The sequence below is a fragment of the Macrosteles quadrilineatus genome, unplaced genomic scaffold (genome assembly GCF_028750875.1).
Source record: "Macrosteles quadrilineatus isolate MER2022 unplaced genomic scaffold, UCM_ALF_1.0 Scaffold_7__1_contigs__length_78375512, whole genome shotgun sequence".
NCBI classification, from domain to species: Eukaryota; Metazoa; Arthropoda; class Insecta; order Hemiptera; family Cicadellidae; genus Macrosteles; species Macrosteles quadrilineatus.
Window position 1 is genome coordinate 22,753,422 of NW_026542600.1, and position 26,798 is coordinate 22,780,219.

Here is a 26,798-nt window from a genome sequence, read left to right on the forward strand (position 1 = left end):
ATTTTATCTTAAAATTGAAACATATTAGACAGTTGTGTGAATGGTAATTTTTGGCAATAGTAATACAATTATATTGAGAGAATGTTATGTTTAAAACCATACATACCTACTATACTCAATTTATCATTATTATTTTAACAAGAATGTGGAAAAATCCTGATCAATCGGTTAAATATAAATGCAGAAAAAATATGTTTGTGCCAATATACTTATTCTAGCTCCAAAACGTTTGTCAAACATTTAAAATCTGCTAAAAATAAATCTGAAGTATCTTAGTCCTCTAAAATTTGATCACCTTCACAACCTATTTGGGAGGTGTGGAGTATATAATAGATTATGGTCACGGTATTTATCAGGCCTGATGTTGGAATTATAGTAACAAAACCTTAAAAAGGTAAGTATTTAAAGCTAGATAACAGTTTACAGTCTTTACAGTTCCATTAATATCCTAGCATAGACTATAAAGTCATACACATATTGTGAGCTTAAAACATAGCTGTCTGAGACATTTTACTAAGTGTGACAGAATAGCAATCTTGATTAATTTTTAAAATCATAAGAGAATATTTCTTGGCACAAAGTCCAGTAATTACTTCATGACAATTTTAGCTTTCTGTTCACAATAATAATTGTATCAAACTAGAGTTACAGTTAAAATAATTTAAACCAAATTCAATAATACATAGCACAGGTGATGAAACGAGAATCTTTTCTCGGTAACTTGTTCTAATTAACTTTGTCGATTGTTGATCAGTCACACTTGGTTAGTGTAGTATCACAGAGTGCGCAGAACTAGACTACAGACTCACACTTGACAGCAACAGAAGCGATCTACCAGTTCACGCAGAGACGACCTACTCTCGGATCCACCGAGGGAACGAAACACGCCACTGGTCGGATCTTCACGACACTCGGCAACAAACTTCTGTAGATCTGTCTTGGGGAAACCGTCTCTGTAGTACAGCTGTACAACAAAACATCTTTGATCACTCCATGAAAAACATTCAGAGGAAAGAAAAATCATTTTATTTAACTTAAAATTACTTAGTGTGAAAAATGTCCATCCAGTGATTTAATATTGGCTCAAATAAAGTAATAAGTAAAACAAACAAATCAAAATTTGTAGGCTTGACAATGAAACATAATTTGAATTGGAACCTCCATATACAATGAATAAAGGATGGTCCATAAATAATGGATCATTTTAAAACAAGTGTCAATCACCTGTTGTTTTGTGTCGAATTTTCATTGTTCTATTAAACAACAACAAATGTCATGCCATTTGAGTAATCATGGATTGTTGGACGTACCGTACCTTTTGCATTGAAGCCTATTTAAAAAATAACGAGTCTGTGATTGTAACTCAGCGGTTATTTCAAAATCATTTCAACGGCCGTAGTCATGGTGCAGTTCCCTCTTAGAACACTATCTATAGGTGGGTGTTTAATTTAAGAACTAAGGGACCTGTTCTCAAGAATAAACTTCCGGGGAGGTCAAAGTCTGTATGTACAGATGAGAACATAGCAATAGTTCTCCGATGTCCAAAAATTCAACAAGAAAACATTCTGTTGCTTTAGGTGTTTCTAGGACCAGTTTACATCGTATTTTACATGACCATTTGAATTTGCATGGTCCCTACAAACTGGTTGTTGCACAGAAGCTCAATCGAGGTGACCCTAGATTACGTCTGGTGTTTTGTCAAAGACTCTTTCAGCGAAAGATTGAAGGCAAGAACCATCTGGGGCGCCCTTTAAAATAGGCTTCAATGCAAAAGGCTCGTTGTACGGTCCAACAATCCATGATTACTCAAATGGCATGACATTTGTTGTTTCAAATACAATGAAAATTGTACGAGTAACGACAGCTGATTGACATATTTTAAAATGATCCGTTATTTATGGACCACCTTTTACTTTATAAAGTACTTTTAGGTGATTTGTATTTGGCAAATTGGGATGCTGTAAACAATTATAAAATAAAGTAACTAAAGCTTTATACACTATAACAGTTTATGTAGGATAAACAGGCTTGATGGGAAGGATAAGGGTTTACTTGTAATTGGTGTTTCGGGCCACTCTCTAGGTATTCTTTTTCAGTTTAGAACTATTATCACAGAAATTTTCAGACTTCACAGGTACAAACTAGTCAATTCAATGGGGATGTACAGAAATGTTAGATGATGAAGGGGAGGAGGCCATTGCTCCTGGTAACTTGAGTGACTACACTACACTGCAGTCATCACTGGCTTACCTACATCACTGTTTAACATACAGAATAGGTGCTTTGTGGGGACAGTTTACGCCAGAAATTTTGAATCTTGGAACTCAAATCCTGAAATGTTAAGCTCAACTGCCGTAACCATAGACCACTGAACTATGTGGTGGTCTGAAGACAGTGATGTGTTACTGTACACATACTAGTCAAAGAGTGGATCAAAAAAATCAAAAGGAATTAATTAACAGCCAAAGTACTGAAATTGTTAACTACCTGTTTGTAATTAGACATGCAATACAGCAAAAGCTAAGAAAAATTTCACCAAGTTGAATAACACAAAAATTCACATATACAAATTCATATTTGTTTACCTTGATTGTATCGTATGCATCCATTATGACTGATATGAACAAGCTGAGCACGACATATATGTAAAGACTGATAAAAGAGTAGAGGTAGATTCGACTGAACCACCAAAGCATTGAGGATTTGAAAGACATCATGGAGAAGGTGGCGTACATGTCATCTCCGTTGATCAAAGCAAATAGGCATTCTGAGGTGCTAGCCAGTGAGCGAAACTGAAAAGTAAAACATTCGTAGGTATACTTCTCAACTTTGACAACTTTAACAAAATGTAAAAATTTTTATTTATACCCTACAGTACATTGCATTTGACAGTTCAAGTTAAACGTTTTTTTTTTTTTTTTATCTCTTTATGTGAAATGTATTGTTTTTCTTTCAAGTATCAAAGCTTGATGTATCGGCCATCAAGAGTAACATGAACAAACTTCCACTTACAGCTATGTAAACATAACTCAACAGAAACTAGCTAAAGCCGAATATTTTAAATCTAGCAAATCTCGGCCACAGTATTGTACATTTTAAAGAACACTAGAGCTAACAACACACAATTATCTGAAGAGAGAAGAATCAATGACAAAGCCTAATGGATTGGTTACCTTCATGTGATAAGGTCCTAGAACTAGCCAGCCACAGAATGTAAAGCCCGCATAGATCAGCACTGCACACAGCAGGAATCTGGCGACCTTAGGGAATGCTGCCTTCAATGTCAATATCACAACCTGCAAATAGAATTACAGTTGGTATTTAGACTGGTGTTCATCATCACACTTTTTAAGTGCATTTAGTGCAACATACATGGATATTGTTGAGTGCCAAGTGCATTGTCATGGGGAAGACTCTTAGTCGTGTCCCGTTTGTATGTACATCCCTAGGGTGACTTCAAATAAATCATCACCTCAGAGAGACACAAATCTGTTGCCACCACGATAGATCTGACCAGTTGCGAAGCAGAGAGGCCTACAAGTGACTTATTCTGATTGTGCCTAGGTCTTCCAGTCACATCACGCCCGTATATAAAGCACTGGTACCACTGCATATGAATAAGATCTACATGATTTCAGGTCCCTGAGTACTGGGCCTTATTTGGAACATCTCTACGCGTCACCGCCGTTGCATCTACACTGTCCTAGACAATTATTTAATTTATATTAAAACTTTAAAAGATGAATAATACAGGATCTAGCACCTTTTTGACGAAGTGAGAATGAAATTACCTTTAACAAACAAAAGTTCGGTAGCTAAGACATAATTTTACTGCGGCAAAATTGTGATCATTTCCTGTGGTTAGTGAAAAATTACCATCATCTTCCACGATCTTTGCAAAATTCTTTACGAATCCTGCAGTCATGGAAGAATCATTACCGTCTTCCTTGATCTCAGCAAAATTTTGAAAATCTCCTGTGGTTGTATGGAAATTATTGTCTCCCGCAATCACATAAAAATCGTGGACAAATCCCAGAGTCATGGAAAATCCTCATCGTCTTCTGCGATCACCACAAAATCCTGAAATCCTGAATGCCTACGGGGTTGTGTAGACATCGGCATTGTCTTTCACAATCACGACAAAAGTCTGGAAAAATCCTGCTGTTGTTTGGTCATCATTATCGTCTTCCAGCAGAGGTTGTGCAGACATCATTGTCATCTCCGGAGTCTCGTCAGGGTATTAAACATCTACCGCGGTTTCAGAAATATCATCATAGTTTCCTGCGATCACTGAAATTTTATTCTAGTCATTACGGTCGTGGTGAAACCGTGAATTTTTTAATGCGCGATCTTCGCAGACTAGTCAAGATCACATCGTGATTGTAAAAGCTAGGCTCGATCTTGATTTTCAGACTTGGCGTTTGATCTCTTAAGCTTGTAGGTGAAACTTAGCCGCTTACACACCTCTATAGATATGTATAACTTTTAATTGGACTTGACCGAAGTCTGTGTATACCAAAGAGTTGGTTATTTCGAGCTCGGATATTATACTTGTCCAGCTGCTTGTTCTACTTGTATTATACTGTGGTGCTTGTCGGGTTGGTTCTACTTTATTCTATAAACTTGTTTTATGAAAAAGCTTTTTAAAAGTTTTTTTAAAAAGTTTGATTTGCAAACAAAATTTACTCTAAAGAGGTATTAATTAAGTGAGCTTACTTCAAAATGTTATAGGAATTAGGGAAACATAATATTTTTGTTATATATTTATACTATAATATTAATAAATAAAATATAATTGAATATAAAATCAGTGTGCTGAATAGTAGTGCATGGACAAAAATCCAAAACATTAGTGATGAGGAGTCAAAGGAAGGAAATGCATCCCCTTTCATTATTTAAGTGCACAACTGGGCAAAATGGATCTATTTAATTCATCTATTGTCTGTAATTTAGCTTATCATATCAAAACAAATATTAATTTATTTTCTTCTACGATTACAACGTACATTGTAGGTTTTGAAGAATCCAAGATAACGCAGAACTCCAAACCACACAAGTAAGGTTCCAGTACCAAGAAGAAGACTGCAGGTGTTCCATTGGTCCCCAATGAATTGCTGCAAAAAATTTGGTTGAATATATTAAAATTTAGAGATTTTACAACTTAAAAAAAGTTATGAAATCTCTTAGCTATTGTGTTGAAATCTTTTCAACACAATAGCAAATAACTAAGTTACATTCTAAATCACTTAAGAATTATTGAACATGATAACATTTATTGATGTTAAAATTTAAATTATCTTAAGGCTTTTTGTTTAGGACAAGCTTAGTTTTTCTTGCCCAATAGAACTACCTTCTTTAATTGAAAGTTGAACCTTCAGATGGGTTTAGAACTACCGAGTCATGATTTCTGACACAGCTAAAATTTGTGATTGGCAAGATTTGAATTTGAGCCCTTAGGACAGAAGTTTTCACTATAACTACTAGTCCAGCCGTGCCGCATATAAGTACTCAGATACTGTTATCCTTGAGTAATAATATATTTTGCAATTAATAACAATCACACACCTGTACTAAAAAACGGTGTACCTGCCAAGATAGTTCAGCTACCCTACCTGAGTCCAGGGGCTGAAAGATATACAAGACAGAAGAGATTTATCTTCAATAGAGTTTTTCTGAAGAAGACCTACAGTATATTAGGACAAAATATGTGTGATATGCTTTGTTTCCTTTCAGCTCCTTGGCCCTAATTTTGTCAAGAGAGGTAGCCGAATCAATAAAATAACTCAACAATAAAAGATGTAATATGAATATGATAAAACACAATTATGAATATGAATGAGGATATGTATGAACTCTCTTTAAAAACATCTTTGTGGGTAGTCATGTTGTTAAAGTTATGGAGCCTGATTCAAACTGCATATTTTAAAATATACTTCTTCTGAAATTCAAGCACTAACTCCAACTTGCTGGATGTTATATTGCTATGGACACCTATACAGTAATTCTGGTGATTCTGTAAATTACTAGAGGCTTATGGCTGAAACGCAAGTTGCCCTGTCCTAATACAGTAGATCAATAAGCAGTTTGACAAAATGCCCTATTTTTAAATATTTCAATAGGCAATTAAAATTATAAGGATTTTTTTATATGGCCAACGAAAATTGAATTTTGTATTGAATTGAATTGAATTTATACTCTACTTTGGATAAAAATAATAATGCCAAATAGTAAAAGCATGATAAGTTTTGAACAATTATTGAATGAGGTAGTCATACATATTCATATGGAATGAATATTAATATCAGAGTTTTGGGCTGTGGTTTATCGGTTTGGAGGAAATGGAACAGGAAATAAGGGTATCAAATTTAGATATGAATTCTCTAATGAGAGATAGGCATACTGAAATATTTTAAATTACAAAGATACAACCCAAGGTTTTATTCTTACACGGACAAGCCTCAATATTTAACTACAAGTGTGTGAATTCAAAACAATCCCTATTTTTTTTATTTACTTGATTGCTTTTTAGTAAAACTGACTTTTTAATCTTCCCAGTAATTATGTTACATGAAGTTACTGAGCAAAGACAGGGTTTGCAACCAATGCATATACACTGCAGAAATCGGGAATAAAACATGATAGGTAATGAGGAAAAAGATATGGAAATGTGATTTGAATATTTCAAGGAAGATTAGAGCAAAGCAGTCACTTAAATAATGTGGTATTTAAAAGAGCTAAACGGCATAAGAAAATGTTTCCATCAGTTCATAATTGTATACAAATTCTTCATACCTACATGAATTAAATGTTTTAAATTATGAAATAGACTTTCTAGAAGTTTAGATGAAGACAACATCACAATAATGTTCTTTGTTTACCAGTGGTCTACAATTTCCTGACAGATGTCTAGGACCTGGATACATTTTTCCTGGACTCTGCCATATTCATAAAAAAAACTCACAAGTTTACATCCATACAGTGCATACAATGTCTAAAGTGAGTTCATATATATTAATACATTTTTGGGTTCATTCAGATAGTTTGATAAATGTTTATTTTCAGACTTAAAAGAACAAATCTAAAGGGTTTTTGGCACAATATTAGTTAATTGAATTTGGGGTTCCCTTTCTCTACAAGCTTAGGAAATAAAAAAAGAAAATTGTATAGTTGATTAATGATACCTTTCTTTCAATTTCTTCTTTCATTGCAGATCCCAAAATAAGCAGGACATCGTTGATAATGATCATAATGTACCACAAGTTCCAAAACTCAAATCTACCTTCTAAGCTGAGTTCTTTTCCAAATGCTTCTCTGAAAAACTGCATGGTTTCCTGAAATCATTAATTTTCAAAATTATAACACACTTTTCCATAGATTTAAGTTAAATTTAACCTGAAAGCTGAGCTTCGTCTGGAAATATGTAATTTTTCAAGTTTACTCAATTTTAACAAGACAGAGTTAAACCGGTAGACTGAATTAAAAACCTGAGGATAAGCACACGGTCTTTCTGTCTAGGCTATATGTGTAGGTTGTAGTTGAACATGCTGTGTAGGCTGTGTGGGCTATATGGTAAAAAACCCATATTTTAGAAAAAATTATATTTTAATTCCATACAATGTAAAAAATACTATAAAATAATTTGTATATGACCTTCTAAGTATACTTAAGATGATAAAACTTAAAATGGACAGTTATATAGACCAGGGGGCTCCAACCTTTTTTCCTCCAGAGCCACATTTTAATTTTTTATGACGGACGTCATATTTCAACACCAAGAGCTTATCCCCCCCCATAAACCCACAAAGTCGTTAACTAATTAAGAGTAAAGTGGTGTTTTTTTTTTAGAGTTTCTAGCTTATTTTGTATTTGCTATATTCCTTTATAACTGGTTGACTGACTAAAATAACAAGGCCTAATGAAAACACAGGATGACATAAATCTTTCCTATTGAAGATTTTATTGTAATGATTATAAGAAAACTTCACCATATAGAAATTAATTAGTGTAAAGAGTATAAAGAACAGTAGAGAGAATACAGTACTGCAGTTGTCACTTAAAATGTCAGCTAATTTAGGGTTACAATTTGTAGTTCTGATAATTAGGATTGATTTCAAACGTCCATCTAATTAGGCAGATTTTTATTTATATGACTCAGCCACTACTGATAATTTTCCCCTATTAAGAAAAACTTCCAAGTGAGAGACTTATACTATACTCGTATTTAAACTAATTTAGTGATATTTTCTTCATTAATTGAATCTGGTGAGAGCTAATAATTTCAGACCTACAAAAGTTAGTTTTTTTTTCATAACTAGTTTATTTATATTTCAATGAAATTATGAATTTTATATCTAATATTGTACAAGTAACTTTCAAAGTCAGAGTTTTCTTAATAATGTTTTGCGATAATAGATGTATCTAAGATAAACTGTGCATAAACTGTTAAAATAACTAGTTTTTAAATTTGTCTTTTGACATTTTGTCTACCCCAATTTCATTATTGCAATAACCAATTTTCACTATGATCCTTATAGCTCGTTTTTGCAGTTTTAGTATACTAATACTGTCCATGTTTGATTTTGACTTTGAGTGGGACATACATTGAAATGTTTCTAACCAAATCTTCAACTTTGCTGAACAATCAAGTCCCTTTTTCTTTCTGGTAATAAATATTTTTTAGTCTGAAAAAAAAAATACAGTTAAGAGTAGGAACCTGAAGCCTGGTGGGTATCAAGTGTTTTTATTTTTTTTTCGGTCCAAACCCTGGTCTTAATACTACCTAACGTCGACCTTTTTTTATAGCATCATTAATTCACAGCCCAATGAGAAATGGCATCTGGGTCTGGAAGCGATCTCGCATGGATTCAAACCAGCGACCTTTAGATTTGAAGGCAAGCACTATAACCTCTCAGCTAGCCAAACAATTGTGTTGTACCTACTACGATGTACAGTCATGCCACAAGGAGGGTCAGACAACACCGAGGGTTAGATAATCAACCCTCTACTATGCATCTTTTAAAACTATAAGAAACTTTCATATATGGTGACTCGGTTAGAAGCAACTTACAAATTTTAGACATTGAGCGTTGTATATAGCTCGGGAGCAGAGAGCGAGGGATGTGCCACAAACAATGATGACCAGTACGTTGAGAATACTGCGTAGTAAGTAGCCTAGCTGATTGTCATCTGAAAATTATGCATACAAATAAGAATTTATGTGGAATGAGTTTATAAGATCACATGCTAGCTCCCTTTCAGAATTTTGTGTTGCTAGGCAATACAAATATCTTGCATATCTTAGATTTAAGCAACCAAGCAGAGGACTAAAGCAGATCTAACAACCTGGTACAATGAAGCAGTTGACAATTCACAATTTTACAGTTTTTATAAAGGCGAGTAACCCCTTTAACCACAGGATAGTTGATTTGTCAGAATATTGAAACATGACCAACCGTCTGTAGCATTTCAGCTTGCCTTCCGCTAGCATAAATCGTAACATGATTCACTAGTATTCAACCTAAGTTTTTAACCTGCTGCTCACATATCCCTGCACTCTGCAGTATTTTTTTAGCATGTAACTGTTATGTGCTCATCTCTCCCCTATAGTAATCAAAGGTTGCCGGTTCAATTCTTAGAAAAGACAGTTGCTTTTTGATGGTTCGAAATTGGACCCAGCTGTTCTTGGTCATAAGGCTTTTAATAAATGGATTAAGAAACGGCTAATCATAGTCAGTTTCTACAAGATCTACAGATCTACAACGATCATCCCACTTCATTCTACACTCACCTTTCCTGGCCATCTTAGGTAATTGAATTGAATATTGTGTATAATTTATAACCGATGAGAATGGGTCACAGCATAGCATCTATCTTCATATTTTCCTATCTCATAGCTAATTTGTGATTTGTATAGTTTCCTTTTTAGGTCCTAGCTCGGAATAATTTTTTATGTTACTTCAGACTTAGATAAAATCCATTCAGAATTAACCTTTGGGCTTTGAACCCGGGACCTCAAGGACCGAAGTCCCACGCTCTACCAGTAGACCAGCTCACTCCCCAATCTACTCATATAGTATATGTATGTAGTGCCTAGCACTCACTGATATATTCCACATCCCCTTGACACACCAAACGTACTGGATCTGCATCCAAAGATAGCACCATTTGTCCATCCATGTCTTCATTGTTGAATAGTATCTGTAAATATTTAAACAATGTTACATTTGAAAGATTGAAAGCGTAAAGTAAGCGTTTTTATTGATTTCATGTACAATTTTATTGATTGGTTTTAATACGTTTTTATATTAATATATGTATAAAAACATTGTTTGTCTAATGTTTCAATACCCGGAAAGCAAACTCTGTATGTCACCGATCGTGTTTTAAAATCAAAGACACTGACAAAGGGTTAAAAGTTGTTTATCAATGCACTTGTTTATAATTATAAGGTGGAGTAGGATTGATGTAGTTATGGTTACTTTACAGCATAGATTTATTCTGCAAAATATTTTTAAATAAACAATCAACTGACCTATCTATTTTGTCATGTCTACATCTAAAAACCAGATTGCTGCTAATGATTTGTCAATCCAACCATAGTACCGTCAAAATAATTATCTTTAAATTCGTAATTACGTACAAGGCAAACAGCAACAGTATCATTAGAACCTAACAAAGGGCTAACGTAAAGCAATTCTGGAAAATTCATCAAAATCTAATTGTTTCATTATCAAGTTGTTTTAGTTTCACGTCAAACTTTGCATAATCCTCATCAGATTCATCTAACAAAATTTGACTATCATCCATCAATTTATCAATTTCACTCACTTTTTAGCCTTCTTAAACAGAACACAAATTCAAAACCAGGCACAACATTAACACATAGCCTATCAGGTTTTTTAATCATCCAAACAAACCCAAATTGAAGAAAATTAATGCAGAATATCATAAAATCAATGTTTGGTCAACCAAGTGTAAATATCTGTCAGGAAAACCTTGATGCTTGTCTGATAGGCTTGGTACAGTACTCTGGTGACATTTAGTGATAGACAGAAATGCTCTTTGAACTTAAAGCAAAGAGTTAATATAATGATAACCTATAAGCGATTAACGTTACTCTTTTGAACAACAGTAAATTTTTAAATCCCGGAACTAATGAAACTTGTGTGGTGAAAGTAAAAAATGTATTCCACCTGTTTCTTTCATTTCACTTAGCCTGTATTCTAAATATTTGAGAGGCTGGTGCAAAAAACTAACATGATTTGTTAAAGTTAATAATTTGAAGGTTTAATATGAATCAGACGGAAACACAATATCAATCTCAGTACCTAGCTCAGTGGTAGCAGACATTTTTAGTTCTAAATAGCTGCCTGCGTTATCTCATCTCTGGCTTACAATGCAGTCTAACCTGTAATGGTACGTCCCTGTCTTTAGACCACCGTAGAACATTAGGTCTATGGCTGTGGTAAACAATTACTGTAAGGATTTTAACCCTTTGCGGTCGAATGGCGAGTATAGGTCGCCGTGTGCCATTTTCTCAACTGCTCAAATGGTGACCTATATTTGCCAAAAAAAATCCTACCTCAAAGGGTAAATGGTTTTATTCTAATACAGCATTCACTGAGAGTTAAAATGTAATTTTTTTTTAAGTGAACAATATTTCACAATCCACACACTAGTTTCTATTTACCTCGATATCAAACTTGTAACAGTCTGGTGGAGTGATAGGCCCAGCAGCTTTGAAGTTGACTGTTTTTATAGCAAACTTCAGGGAAGCCTTCACCAGAGCTGAGAAGTTTATGGTGATATTGTGCTCCTTAAAAAAGCTTTTGCTTGAGAAATGTTTGGAATCTGAGATATTGAGCAATGGACAGTCTGAAACAAATTTTGAAATTAATGGTGTATCACTAAAACAGCAACATAGTTTATAGAAAATTCAACTGTGAAAATTATGCGGGTACTAGCAAAAGCAGAGCAAGTTGTTTGTCCAGAACAGTGCTCAGGTTGTTTATTACAGTTATAGACAAACGAATAATAGTAACGAGAATATGACAACTTTACAGTAAATTTTTAAAATAATCAATTTTTTTAAGTTTTTTCTTAACTCATCTCAAAAAGAAAAAAAAATACTTCCACACCAACCAACAAATATTCACACACTGTTAACGAGTTTTCCCTTTTCTAAGTCATGGATTGGCAAGCATGTGTACACATATTGCAGGCACTGCAAATACACACATGATTTGCGATTCTTCACATGATTAGTGAGTCTTATTCTAACTCACTCTCCCTCATTTGTCTTTATTCCTTCCTCTTTCCCCGACCCGGACTGAGAAAGCAGTGGGAATTTCCCGTGTTCCTTTAAGCCAGCTTTAAGCAGCCGTGTGACAGGTCACACGGAGCTGGTTTTCTCGCCGCTAGTAACTAGCAGCTAGAACCAGCGGAAAACCAGCATCGTGTGACTGATTCTCCAGCAGCTGGAGGGTTTAAACAGTTTAATGTTACAAGCTCTTGAAGAGTCACTATCAGGTCATGTGACCACCCAGCTGTGGTCTCTAGCACCATTCCAGCTATGTTTGACATTATCAAGCTAGTTCTCGCAATAAGCAAAACGAATTTAAATTAATTTAATACATTTAAACAAATCTATAATAAATTTAAAATTTCATGTTTAGAAATTTGTTCATGCATTGCCGTAATTTTCTCGTTACGATTGTTATATCTCACCTATATTAACTAAATGAATGTGTTTTTTTATGTTGATAAAAGATCAAGTCCTTTTGTTATAGGCCTACCACAACTTATTCGATTTTAATAAGTTAATTTACATGCCCGTAGTAGACAAAATAATAGTGTTTATATGTAAATATTTTATTTTTTTCTTGCACTTTTTACTTCGATGATGGTTGATCATTGACAAAACATCACTTCTAATACCAACATTATTTTAGTAGTTACATCCACTTACATCACCAGCCTTGCAAGTTGTAGCGCTAGTTCTCCAGCTTCGTCTGACAAGACTTCTAGCGCGCTGGAGAAATAGCAACTAAAGCTGCTGGTTCTCGCAGCGAGAACTAGTTGCTGGAACTAGCTCCGTGTGACAGGGGCTTTATTTATACACAAGCCTTCAATTGTCTGCACTTTGGCCTTATAGTGTGTATGATGGAACCTGTGTCCTAAACCTCTATCTACTGGCCAAATTTTTAAGGCCCAGGACTGTCCCAAGGTAGACAGAAGTTCAGGAGACAGATTCAATCTTTTTTACTATAATATGTAGGTTTGAATAGGGCACAAACATAAAAATATTGTAGACCCCTTCATACCCACCATAGAGCCGAGTCAGGGCTAAGAAATAGTTTGGCCAAACTGTGAAAAAAGCAGTTTGACTCCAATAAACATCTTACAACTTATTTATTCTACAGTATTTGAAAGGGGCTAAAATAGCATTTCAGGTTATTTAAAATAACATGTTAGTAAACACAACTGATGATAACAAAGTTAGTGAAACTTATCTGAACGCTACTGACTGAATTGAATCAAAGTGATAGGATATACAGTGTATGAACAGATAACTAAAGATGATTAGGCTACTTAATAGGTTTAGTTGACTTTTCGTTTTAACTAATGATTTAGTTTTTTTTTAGTTGATTTTTTTGTTGGGTTATCAGAAAGAAATTTTATTTTTTTATTTCAAGAAGCAGCCGTATAAAGCCTATTGCAAAAGTTAAGGTTAAATACGAGGGATTCGTCTGTAGACAGGAATCCAGCACCGAAATGATGATTTGTGGTGAAATTAGGAGGAGTCCAATCAAAGACACCAAACATAGAAGTGTTCTAGAAGACTAAGATATCTGAAATTGACATGGGAGGCTTAACATATCTACTGAAATGTAACCCCTTAATAGACAAAAATAGATGACCTCTGATTTACTTACTAATGTCAATCTGACTATTAAAAACGTAGCTTTCGTTGAAACCAAAAATGATGCCTTCCCTGTAGTTGGATATGCAGAGTTCAGGTGTATCCATGGTGTTGTTCTCATTGGTGTATGAATACGGCCCAATAGCATCCGACAGGCTGGCATACTGTCAACAAAGAGAAACTTGTTAGTACAGAGCAAGGCACAATGTTCAGAACTATAAGCAAAACTGAACTATGAATTATCAATTTTTAATCTAGCAAAAACTATTCTTGTTTAGTTTTATAAAATCATGGTGCAATTTTTATTCAAATTCATGTTTTAGCCCCTGAGCTGTGATATAATTAAATATCCCCGCCACAGCAAACCTGCAGACTAAGCAAATTTCTATTTACCTGGCTAGATTTCTACTAAAATATTCCCTTATGCCGATCATGCAAACTATCCGATGGTTCGCAAACTCGTTTGAATAAACGTAGGTGTATACGTTTGTACAAAATCAAAATTAAAAAGTAAATCGGTCCCGGGTCCATGAGACCAACGGTAATAGGTTATTCCTTATATGGGAAATTTGCTAAAATAGGTTTTTACCTTTATCAACAGCTCAATGCAATGTAACTTAGGTTACGGCCGTATCGGCATTACAATGCCATCATCAGACACAACAAAAATTTAGCTGAAGCAGCGTCGTCACAGTTAAATCTTTTTGTTCTTGATGATGGCATTGTAATGCCAAAACGGCCGTAGCCCTAGTTACAACCCATTGAGCTCTTGACAAAAGTGAAAACCTATTTAAAGTGATTTTTATAGTGTGAAACACTGTTATGACAATAACCGAGGAATTCACACTGGTACCCCTTGCATCCTATGGACTCAAGTTTTGTTTATATTCAAAAACAGCTTTGTTGACTGTTGTGACCAATTGGTGACCGGATACACTCAAACGAGGTGGATTGCGGCAGGTTGCCCAAAGCATGGCCTCCAAGAGGCCCAAACTTGACTTCTGGAATTTTTTTTACTTTAAACCCAGACAGTATAATAGGAACCCCTAATTTTGATTCATCTCAGAGAAATAATCTGATTGTACACTTTCCACTTTTGGTAAATGTTGTGCAGCATGTGGGTTAAAATAGACCATAAAATATTTCAGTACAAAACAAAAACGGTGAAACAAAAATGGTGGTCATGGTAAAGTGTATAGCTGTGTCCAAAGTAAAAAAATAAATACAAATATTTTGTGTCATGTATTTTGTTTTATTTATTTTTTAATAACTAACTTCTAGCATTATACAATCAAAATCCTGTATGTATAATTTCCTGATCATAGATTTTAAGATTTTTTTAACCACTTTCAAATATAATCATTATCAGAATGTAAATTCATACGAAAACAGGCCAACACATTTTACTCAGCAGTTTACTAATAACGGTGATCTATCAATACCAGTAATACTATCTTTGTGGCTTGATATTCATTAATCTTTCATCCCAGTATGGTAACTGATAGGAATACTATAGGAATGAATGAGCTTCTTTGTTGGATGAACTCAATGCATTTATGATTGACCTGCTTTAAACCAACGCATTTTGGTTGGGAGGATTTCTCAATAGTTTTTAGTTTTTACTTGTGTATAACCATAAAAACACTGAATAACTTTTAGTCTGATTGGAGACCATAAAGTATAATCGAAGATAATTTGTTATGCAGTGGGTAACACGCACTGAAATAAAATATGAATATTAGGATTACAGTTTATGGTTGATTGATAATAGTTAATATTAGATAGATTACTAGAAAATAAAAATTATTACTTTAAATCAACGTCTGTAGGCCTATATAAACATGTTGGAATACAAAGCAAACGAAAAATAGCATTAATAAAATAGGTTAGGCTATAAAATTAACTTCATAAAGACTTAAACATCTTTCTTAAACTCACCCCAACAACAGCATAATCTAATGTGTCATAGAAATCATCTTTGTTGTAAATTGCAAACGGTCCTAAATTAGGAGGGTAAGCGTTGACCTCCCTTTCTTCTGTCCAACCTTTGAGAAAAAGATGTGAAAAAGAAATACGATTATCCCACGTATAGTTCACATGATTATATCTACTGTGGGCGAAGAGACAAAGCTGAAAACAAAATCACATATTAGCCATAGACTCATAAAATTCACTTCCAACTTTTAGCATGATTTACAGTTTTTGAGTTTTTTAAATTATTGTCAACAAAAGTGACAAATTATACGATGGGTAAACCTTTTAGGTATTTCTACATATTCTATATTCAAACTAGAGCGTTAATCATGCATGGAACAAAACTTCTTTAACTTTGACGTCTAAAACAGTCGTCTATGATGACTACTACTTGTTTGCATCATTGTGCAAAATAGTTTTTGCAAATGTTGTTGTCACTAGTATTTTGAATAAAGTTTTCATTAGGGAACAACTTTGTTGGGTTCCGTAATAAGAACTAAATTCATATGGTTAATTTTTTTAATATTTCATCTTAGTTTGTGGTATCAGTTCATCAGTCGTATGACTTACTACTGTGGTGCTTCATCTATTTAAATCATAAACCAGCTTCCATTATTTCACTTTTAGCTATTGCATCATATAAGCCAATAGTATGTGTTAACTTACTATATCCTCTAAGAATTCATCCACAATACTAGATCAGAAGAGAATTGTTTAACAATCTTCATAGGTAGTTTTGAACTTGGAGTTTAAAAAATTAGTGGTACTGTATGTTAAATATAGGATTATACAGCAGTTATCAACTCAATTTAGCATTATAGATTTAGATGTTGTAAAGGAAATTGTATTTTCTTCACATTATATTTTATTGTAGGTACCCTATTAGGACAAATTTTCCTAAAATACAACAAATAAAAAATAGTTGACAATGAATTGTGTAGTAGGCTACAGTACTAAAAATTAATCCGTTAAACTTCATCAAATAAATTTGATGAAATTCTTGCTCCTAAACTACATTATCTGTTTACTATATCAATAACTAAATGAGAGTAAATATTAGTTTAATCCCACAAGTTTTCCGGTAACAATTTTGGGGGCAAGAGTTCTGGTCGCGTAAACAAAAGGACCGTTGATAAAGATTCTATTCAGTTTGACTATTGATAGTAAAAATCACTGGTTAAACAAAAAAAAAAACTTCAAACAGATTAAACTAAACTGTGATATTATATAGGTAACTGTGAAATTTAGCTTCACACGGATCAATAAACAGTATTATATAAGTAGCAACAGAATTGTAAATACCGGTACCCTTGTTTCAGTAAACCTGCAGACTAAACCTATTTAAATTCAACTCTGGTTCTTTATGAGGTTTTTATTCAACCGGTTTTATAATAATTGGAGATATATGTTTAGATCCCCACAAGAACTCTTAAATGAAATCAAAACTAATTTTTTTTCTTACAGTCACCCGACAAAGTGGGCTCCCTTGCACAGATTATAGTACAGAAAGCCAAAGTAGGCGCACAGTTTTTACTTTGGTGCATACCAGTATTCCAGACCAACCAAACAACACAAAACAGCGTGCTTTTATTATACTGTACACGTAATCCGTGTACGCTTGAAAATAAGTTGGCATCACATAAAGATATTACGACTACAATCAGCTGGTGCAGCGTTTCCCATTTCGTTCAGTGTTTGGATTTAACCTAACCAAAAAATGTGTTGTACAGTGTTTGGAAGACTAACTATTTATATGATTTATAGTAACTGTAGGAAAAATATAATGTGTAAACACGAGTGCAAACTGACTTTGCTGCACTAGAGAAACTTTCCACACTCGCCTACGAAACATTTCTCTTGTGTGCAGCAAAGTGCTCCTTTGCCCACTAGTTACAAAAATAACTATTGTCTTCTTCTTAGCAGTAAACCTGAATAGTCACGAAGCCAAGATGTTGTTTAGGCTTCCTATACCGGGTGTGATCCTAAGTGTTAAAATCCTTCTCCTAAACTTTTTTCAATACAAAATCAACCAAGCAGCTGGAAATTTATTGATCTATGGAGAGATATTTGTATTTATACGCTATGATGTGTTGGTTATTAGACTTGCCAGTGAACAGAAATACTGCAAGTAAAGTTGAGGTTTATATTGATAAGATGCACTGAGCTATAATTCTAACTGAAGGTAGCACTGAATGTCAAAGATGCGTGTCGCCAGCCGCCATGTTTGCGTGAGGCGGGTGTCATAAGAAGCCATGTTATTGCTATGACAAGAAAACTCACTGCTATACCAACCTAACAAAATCAGCGACACGCTTTTGACAGACTTCTGCCATGGCAGTGCTACCTCCAGTTATAATTTTAGCTCAGTGATAAGATGTTTATGTTTTAGTTTGGAATTAAACTACACTTTTTAATATTGATAAGAAAAGATAGAAGTCAGGACATAATCAATAATCATACATCATAAATGTTTATAGTGACATATTCTGTGTTGCTTCATTATATGAGAAAATCCCTTAATCAGTGTTTGTACAAATATTTGTGGTGGGAACACTGATACATGGAGTAGTAGCCAAATAAACAAATAGTAGCCTATACGCATACGGTAATGGAATATACCGCATGAATTAGAAAAAAAAACACTAAACAAATTATTTTGGAATTACATAAACCTGAAATATTATTTAAAACTTTGTAATTTATGTAATTCAATAATATGTTGAGGGGTGCTAAAGTACAGTAGCTAAACATTATTAGCTAGTTTGTCTTTATCTTCGGCTGCATACACATTTTACATAAACCCCTAACAATTTCTTTTCAATAAATGTGATGTGGAAAGCCAAAAGGGACCTCTTGTGGGCGATGCAAAATATTCAGTACAGCCGATATAAGTAATTAAGGTAGAAAATATTGAAATCCCGGGTTTTTATCGATTGTTATACCTCATTTAACATAGAACAGGACAGTATCGGTTAAAATATTGAATCAAAGATGTAAAAGGTCAAAATAAATCATTTTGTTACCCTCTGCATGGTCAGAGAAAAGGTACCTCTTGTCGCTCAATGTTATTTAGCCAAAACCACAAGAGGTCTCATTTCTAATGTTCACTTTATAAACAGACTTTAGTACAAAAAATGAATTGTCTTGCATTCTAGTGGACATTTAGAGAACTACAACCAGGTTCAGCTTACGGAGAACAAAATATCTCAAAAATTTTGCAGTCTTGACAAGAGATACCTTTTTTATGTTTTGGAGAACAAGAGGTCCCTTTTCTGAAATGTGATTTTTACAACATGCTTCGATAAAACAATTATTTAAATGAACACTACGGTGAGTTAAGACAAAATTTGGCATTGCCTTCAAAGAGGACGGAGGGAGGAGGGGGTTATAAGCTTTCTTTTGATACCAAAATCGTTTCTTAAATTTAAAAAAAAAACTGTTTTCATGCATATTTGAAATTGGCAAATAGTTTTTCTCAAAATAACCCTTTTCCATAAAAAAATTTCAAAGTCCTATAACTTTAACAGAAAAAATCGTAGATGCATAGGACTTGCACAAAGTGATTCGGATTTTAATAAGGAATTCAAATATATATATATATAACTCAAAATTGAAAAATCCCGATTAGAGGTCCCCTTTTTGCCTTCCACATAACAAATGTATTGTGTTGTGTAACAATAGTACCACTTATATTAACAATGCATGTTCTTGCATACCTATATTTTCATCTAAAATTAACAGCTTTAAAAGAATAATTTAAAAATTAAAATCCTACTGTAAAATAATTAATGGACAAAAGCAATTGTTGGTTTCATTCAGGCTAAAAGTTACTTTTGCTATATCGTAGGCTTGCTACATTATTTTATTGATCAATATAACTCATTGAAAGTACATGACATGATGAGAGGTGGGTCATCAGTCTATACATTCTCTAAATGTGGAAAGGAAGGTCCTTTTTTAAGATTGTGGGCACAGTAGTTTTTATTCTTTTCGCTGTTTAAAATAATTTATATCTATTATGACTGACACCAGCTGATTCTGGATCTCTAATAGCACTCAGGTTTACTCATGTGGGTAGATTTTATAGGGGCTCTTAAAAAAGACTTTAGATGAGGGTGAAATGGTGTGGGTGTGAGTGCATTGGGTTTTCAGTTAGCTTTACACACAGCCCACAGCTTTGAACTGCAGTCACTCCCAAAAGGTTACAACAATTATATAAAAAAATTTCTTCCCTTGGCTCATCAATATTCCATTACAACAAGATAAGAGCAAACAAAATAACATTAAACAAAATTAACAAGCATTTGAAATCAAAAGTAACCAAGGTCGATTTCAAGTATTTCAACAGATAAAAAAAGTTAAGTACAGAAAAAAGAATTTGAGTGCTTATCCATACAGGGGTATATTAACATTACTTATTTACAAACAAATGTTCTTACCTGAGTAGTAACTAGTAGTATCTTGAAAACCTGAAGCAAAAATTTGTATGGGAAACGTCTTCTGGCATGCCACTTTTCAATCGGATTCATAAAGAAAAATCTAAGTTTTCTTCTCATTTTATTCACATCATTCAGTCTGGGTGTTTCCATGCTCTCGGTTGGAGAATCATTGCGCATAGAAGAATGAGCTCCTGGCATGAGAGATTGGTACTCTAAAACATCAGCAAATGCATGAGGCCGTTTAAAACAGTATATTATACAAGGTTCACAATGTGAAATGTACCGGAGACCTCACAATGAAATAGAGATAGGTATTAAATTAGGCCCTAGCCTATAAGAATATAAATATGTGTTATTTATAATTTTAATTTATTTTAATTGAGAAATGAGTGCAAGCTTTGGATATGAATGTCTTCAAGCTGGAAGGTTGAATTATACAGCCTACTGAAGTTTTTACATGCGTTAACTACATTTAGCTTAGTGAAAACAAGCTTTATAATAGGAAGGTCATGTTCCCTCAAATCAGATCCCACCATCCTTTAGAAGAGATATTGATGAACAACATTGCATAAAAACGTTGCTATTTATGTATTTATGTAACATTTGGAAATACAACATGTTGATGTCACACCATTTGTTGCCAACAAAGCTGTGCTACCCTTTTAACAAGGCCCCTAACAGTTCAAGATTAATTCCCATGTTCAGGTCCACTATGTTTACACCATCAACTACTTAATCAACTACATTTTGTAGCCTATGTAATAAGTTAGTCATTGTTGTTTTACCCTAATTTTATACTCGTTAAAAAAGTTAGGCCAACATTAAGTAACTGTTGATTTTTATAGGTTTCACCTAGTTAATCATGATCAAGCATTCAAATTAAAGGCGTAAGTCGTATGTGAAACATTGACAGCTATCAATCTGCTTTTAAATTTCAGCACCTTGTTACTCTCAGACCAGCTGAGACTCTCTTTGTTTTATAATTTTGAAAAGATGAAAAGTTCCGATCACCTTACTGATCCAGATCAGTCGATCTCAGACACTGTCGCGACCCGTTCAACTGACCTGGTAAACCAAAGCTATTGATTTCATTTTGTTTGTCAGTTGACCTACCTTATTATAGTTTGGATCACGGATCTTTGGTTTGTTTTGACGGATACTGATATTGAACTAGGCCTTTAATAATAATGATAGTTATGAAAATGATAAAAATAGGTACATTTCAAATAAAAGAAAATACCGTAGGCTACACAATTAGTGTTACTTAGCCTATAGGCTACTTTATTCATTTTTTGGCACCTTAACATGTAGGCCTACAACTAAAATCATGTTTTACTTGTAATAATTTGTACATAAGGTACCGCAAGTTGGCCTTACTTTTACAAACCTTGACATACGACTCTACCGGTTAAATCGATTATCAATGATGTATGAATTTCAGCAATATACAAGTGGGCTGTTGTAATCCACTTGATTTGTTTCCATAAACCACCTCTAACACCTCCTTTTTACAATAGGTAGTATTAATAGTAAAAATAAAACTGCGGAGACTATGAAAATGGTTTTTAACGTGTAGCTTATGCCCAGTTTAATTCGCTTCCATTTTGTTGTGGACAGAGGTTTAAATGTACATAGAGGTAATCACGACACGAATCATGAATTATCGGGTCAGTCAGTTCTTCAAACTCCTCAGTTCCAGTCACCAGTCATCTCAGTGTAGTTCTTAGAACTAAAGATCGATGAACAAAACAGAGTACCTATGTGAACGGATTTTTTTCGGTCGTTGTGATCCGAATCACTCGTTCACTTGGGTGGCCCGTTTAAATCAAATGGGTTCTGACCAAGCGCCTAACCTCTAGACAGGATGAAACCAATTGCAAAATCACATTGCTTCATGCTCATAGACAGGATGATAATTAATAGGTTTAGAAAGATTTTTTTTTAAATATGTGTCAAACACTCTTAATGTGAGCGGTTTAAACCTGTACTACGGAGCTCAAGATGTATCGTAATTGACACGAAACACGTACTGCAGAATTCAACTGGTGATTCACGGGGTACCGAAAAAGGTAAATTATCTTGATTAATAACGAATAAATTAGAGAAAACTACAACAGTAGTACCGGTAAAGGGTACAGTTTCTTACAGTGGTAGCAAAACGGGAGTGCCGATGGAGACCAGGTCAAGTCCCTTCAAACGCACGCACCCCCACAGGTCTCCATCGGCACTCCCGTTTTGCTACCACTGTAACTGGGCTATGCTAATTTCAATTGAAACTATCGATTCGATTAGTAGGCCTAAACCTTCATGCGATTTTTTCACCATCAGCTCAAGTTTGGTTGGTTAGGTTAGGTTATGATAGTTTAATTTTATAATAGATATATTTTAAAGGGTGCAGTTCCTTAACTGGGCTACGCTAATATTGATTGAAACTTTCATGCGATTTTTTCACCATCAGCAAGTTTGGTTGGTTAGGTTAGGCCCCGTTTATGCACCAAGAGCGGGAGCGGTAGCGACAGCGGAAGCGATTTCTAACACCATTGAGTTAAATGGGGCTGTTTATGCACGAAGAGCGATTGCGATAGCGGTTGACCTCCCGCTGCGGTTTCTAATTCGCCCGCTGTGTAGTTAGAAATCGCAGCGGTTGCCTGGAATAGAGCGGTTTTCAACTACATTGAGTCAAATGGGACTGTTTATGCACGGCGGGAGCGGGAGCGGTTGTAGCCAGGGTTGCCAACTTGACCCACGCGCACGTGCACTTAGGACAAATAGTTGAGTTAATTATTTGGCAGAGTTTGAGTTGGCAAGACTGTGTCCCCCTTCCATTCTCCTTTAACCGACCGCTACCGCTATCGCTCTTCGTGCATAAACAGACCCATTCACAGCCGGATCGCTCCCGCTCTTGGTGCATAAACGGGGCCTTAGGTTATGATAGTTAAATTTTATAATAGATATATTGTTTCAATCGATATTAGCATAGCCCAGTTAAGAAACTGTACCCCCGGTAAACACCGAGCGAGCAAGACAAAATAGTTCATCATTAAGATGGAGATAGGTTTAAATGTCTTAACATAAAGCATATTTTACCTTCCATTGGTTCCTGCCATCTACTATCTTCTTGAAAACTTTGATTTGGACTAGCAGTACTGCTCATTCTAAATGTATTACCGTATAGGCCTAGTGATGTACAAAAATATCAAAATATGTAACTTATCTTAGTCCGTAATAGCACTTTTAACACAAATATAAAATCTTCAATGTGTTAACTCCAAGATCCATTTAGCAACATTACAGTGAAGTGAAGCTCTCTCTTTCTTCTTTCCAATTCATTACCCTTTATTCTTATCAATTCAGTGCAACATTTAGGTTTGGCAAGATAAGACAGGTACAACACAAAGCAAAATTATAATTGTCTAAAAAAAAACACAAGGAAATGGAAAACTTATGTCAGAACATAAGATAACTTACAACCAAAAAATGTACTACTGTATGACAATTATTGACAAGACAAGACAAACTAATTAGGTTACCACAACACAAACGGTAAACGGAATCACAAAGTGAATCGAATATATTATTATACTATAGTACAACGAACATATGATTGATTGATTGATGACAGGAGAGAAGAAACATTACACAACAGCTGCTGTGTGTGCCACTTTTGCCACTACAATCATCTGTGAAGTTTGTCTAAAGATACCCTTAACCAGTGAAATCATTGATTAATGATTATATAATATTCAATTCAATTCAAACAATTTTATTCATGCAATTCTTAAATTAATTACATAATCCCATGTGCCATGCAAAGTACGCGCGGGATGAAAAACACATTTTTATTAATACATCTCATTTTCTTGTTTCTGGCAGCAAACAGTTCATTTTTCCGTCTTTATCACTTTTACAGAACAGTGAGTAGACATTTCCTATTGCAACAGTTTTAATCATATAAATAATACTTGTGTTATAATAAACAAATTAGAATAAATTTAATAAGAACACGCTTTTGTTCGTGTTCGTAAAGAATCTTCATAACTCTAGGAATAAGAAGGATTTTCCAAACTACTTGGTAAAACCATAGATAAAACATATGTGTTATATATGGTATAACCACAGAGAAATATTATACATTACATAGGATATTCTATGATAGGATAAAAGCTTTATGGGACAACCGTGCGTTTTTAGCTCTGGTACGTTAGGGCGAAAATGTACTTTTTTGTAACGAGCCAGGCATAACCCGAACAGTGATGGGGAAGTGAGGTTGGGGCGACGAATATAATTTCCTCTCTACACACAAGCGACTGGTACTAGGCACAACTTAAGTTTACCATTGAATGTATCCTTTCTCTGTTTCTTACTCCTCTGTGGTAATATAATACAGCAGGCCAACCAACACGTAAAGTATACTTCTCATCCCATTGTAAAATCTTAAGCTTGTTTTTCATGTTGTTAGCACCGGGCCTGGACACTACCACGGCCGCCTTAAAGGCGGCCGTGGCACTACTGTCACAGAAGGTTTGTTTACATTATATTTTATGGTTACCGGTATTTTATGATTTGTACTTTACTTTTTGGTTATATAACCAGGGCACGGACTATGGTTTACTGTATTATTAAATTGTTCAATTGGTTAAATAAGGTTTTAAATTACTGTAATAAAAATACCCCCGCCGCAGCAAACCTGCCGACTAAGCGAATTTCCATTTGTCTGTTTAGTTTATTAGTTAAATATATTTTAATAACATTAGGTTTAACGAGTACCTAGGTTTGCTGCTACAAGGAAACTAATAAAGTGTGTTTTTGAGTAAAATATTAATAGCTTAGTACAAAATAAATAAATTTGCCAAGTTTGATCAAAATATATCAATAAACAAGCAAACTACAACATTTGACAATATTCTCAATAAGAATAACATGGGAATTTTAAATTTACAATTTCTTTAATTTTCTCCGTTACCAATAATCGAACAAAAATACTTTTATATACTAAATTATTTGTTTTTTTAAGCTCTTTAAAAAGGTCTAAAGAGAAATCGGAAAATTTTGTGTTTTGAGGGTCAAAAGTGAGAAAAACCAATTTTTACCCCATAAAACCCCCCGTAAAGCCCCGTTCTCATCATCCGATCGTGCTGGTTCGCGAACTCATTCAAGTTTATCCCGCTTTACACCTTTAAACCAAATTTCATCAAAATCGGACAAAAATTACTCAAGTTATCGCGTTCACGGACGTATATATATATATATATATATATATATATATATATATATATATATATATGTCTATATATATATACATATATAAAAATTTTAACGAATGGTGTTTTTGGCCTCTGGGGACATCAAAATGAAAAAGTAAATCGGTCCCGGGTCTAGGTCTTACCGTGCCACCTACGGTAATAGCTACTTCCCTATAGGGAAATTCGCTAATAAACAAATTGTTAGCAAAAACACGCCCCTAGAGGCATCGGACGGAACTAGCCTTCACTAATTTTTAATTTTGTAGAGTTGTCCTCCGACCCATTAAAACCAGGCTGAGAATAACTACGGACTCGCATACAACAGCCATATTTAATCATTTTTAATTTAACAAATTTTTATTGTATCAATGTATGTATAGTAACGTTTTTGACAAGTGCAAATTTTTGTAAATATATATATATATATTTTTAAGAGGCTGGTGGCCTCTTTTTAACCTTGCATTTTCCCGTCCACATAGATTACAGATCTGAGCGTAGAACGTATACAGCAAAGCAAGGGGTGGGCCGGTACAGTACAAAGGTGAACTGGTACTAATAAAATGTTTGTGGCAGTCACCAGGATCCGAAACCACGACATCGCTGCCTTGGGCCTGAAGTCCGTGACGCTACCAACTGAGCCACCGACTCACCAAACTTAATTTTAATTTAATTAATTTTTATTTATTTATTTATTTTGTAACTTAGTTTTAATGAGTAGTCCATCCAAGAAACTTCGGTCAAAGATTAAGACAAGTAACATCAACATTGGCTTCAGCTGACGCATAAGGATGTGACAAATCTACTAAGGCCTACTAAGAGGCCTACTAAAGCCTACTAATCTACTAAGGGGTTACAGTATGTTTATTTCGTGGTATTTACGCTTGAAATGAACCTTTTGGTTCAATTAAAGTGGTTCGAATACCTGTAATGTCGATAGTCCAAGTGGTTGTGCAACAACTAGTTTTGGCTCACAATGGAGCCTTCTTCAGGTTTTTCGCAAGCACATTGTCGATTCTTCTGAAGGTCGTCAAAGTTCATAAAACATAGAAAACATTTAAAATACACACACAACACGCATGACTATAGGCATAGCTTTAACGAACGACGCGACCGGCGGGAGTTTACGTCAAGACATTCTTTCGGTTCAATCAAAACCTTGGTATCCTGAGAATAACCCGATCATTCAACAATACAAGTGCCTCCACAGCAAAATTGCAGACC

The 26,798-nt window shown here is 34.5% G+C and overlaps 1 protein-coding gene across 2 annotated transcripts in view; it reads right to left on the reverse strand.

Annotated features, from left to right (window-relative positions):
• LOC128997883 (mucolipin-3-like) overlaps positions 1-23,883 on the reverse strand; it is a 41,705-nt gene extending 17,822 nt beyond the window's left edge. The window contains exons 1-12 of one of the 2 annotated variants that reach the window (XM_054423661.1): positions 23,422-23,882; positions 20,335-20,546; positions 15,860-16,051; positions 13,935-14,085; positions 11,690-11,874; positions 10,101-10,197; positions 9,068-9,186; positions 7,182-7,331; positions 5,007-5,114; positions 3,174-3,296; positions 2,586-2,792; positions 810-964 (exon numbers count right to left, since the gene is read on the reverse strand). In XM_054423661.1, coding sequence (XP_054279636.1) covers positions 810-964; positions 2,586-2,792; positions 3,174-3,296; positions 5,007-5,114; positions 7,182-7,331; positions 9,068-9,186; positions 10,101-10,197; positions 11,690-11,874; positions 13,935-14,085; positions 15,860-16,051; positions 20,335-20,546; positions 23,422-23,488 — 1,766 coding nt within the window. In that variant the 5' untranslated portion in view covers positions 23,489-23,882. Of the gene's footprint in view, positions 1-809; positions 965-2,585; positions 2,793-3,173; positions 3,297-5,006; positions 5,115-7,181; positions 7,332-9,067; positions 9,187-10,100; positions 10,198-11,689; positions 11,875-13,934; positions 14,086-15,859; positions 16,052-20,334; positions 20,547-23,421 lie in introns of both variants that reach the window. The other variant, XM_054423662.1, reaches the window with a different exon arrangement.
• Between the last annotated feature and the right edge of the window lie 2,915 nt (positions 23,884-26,798).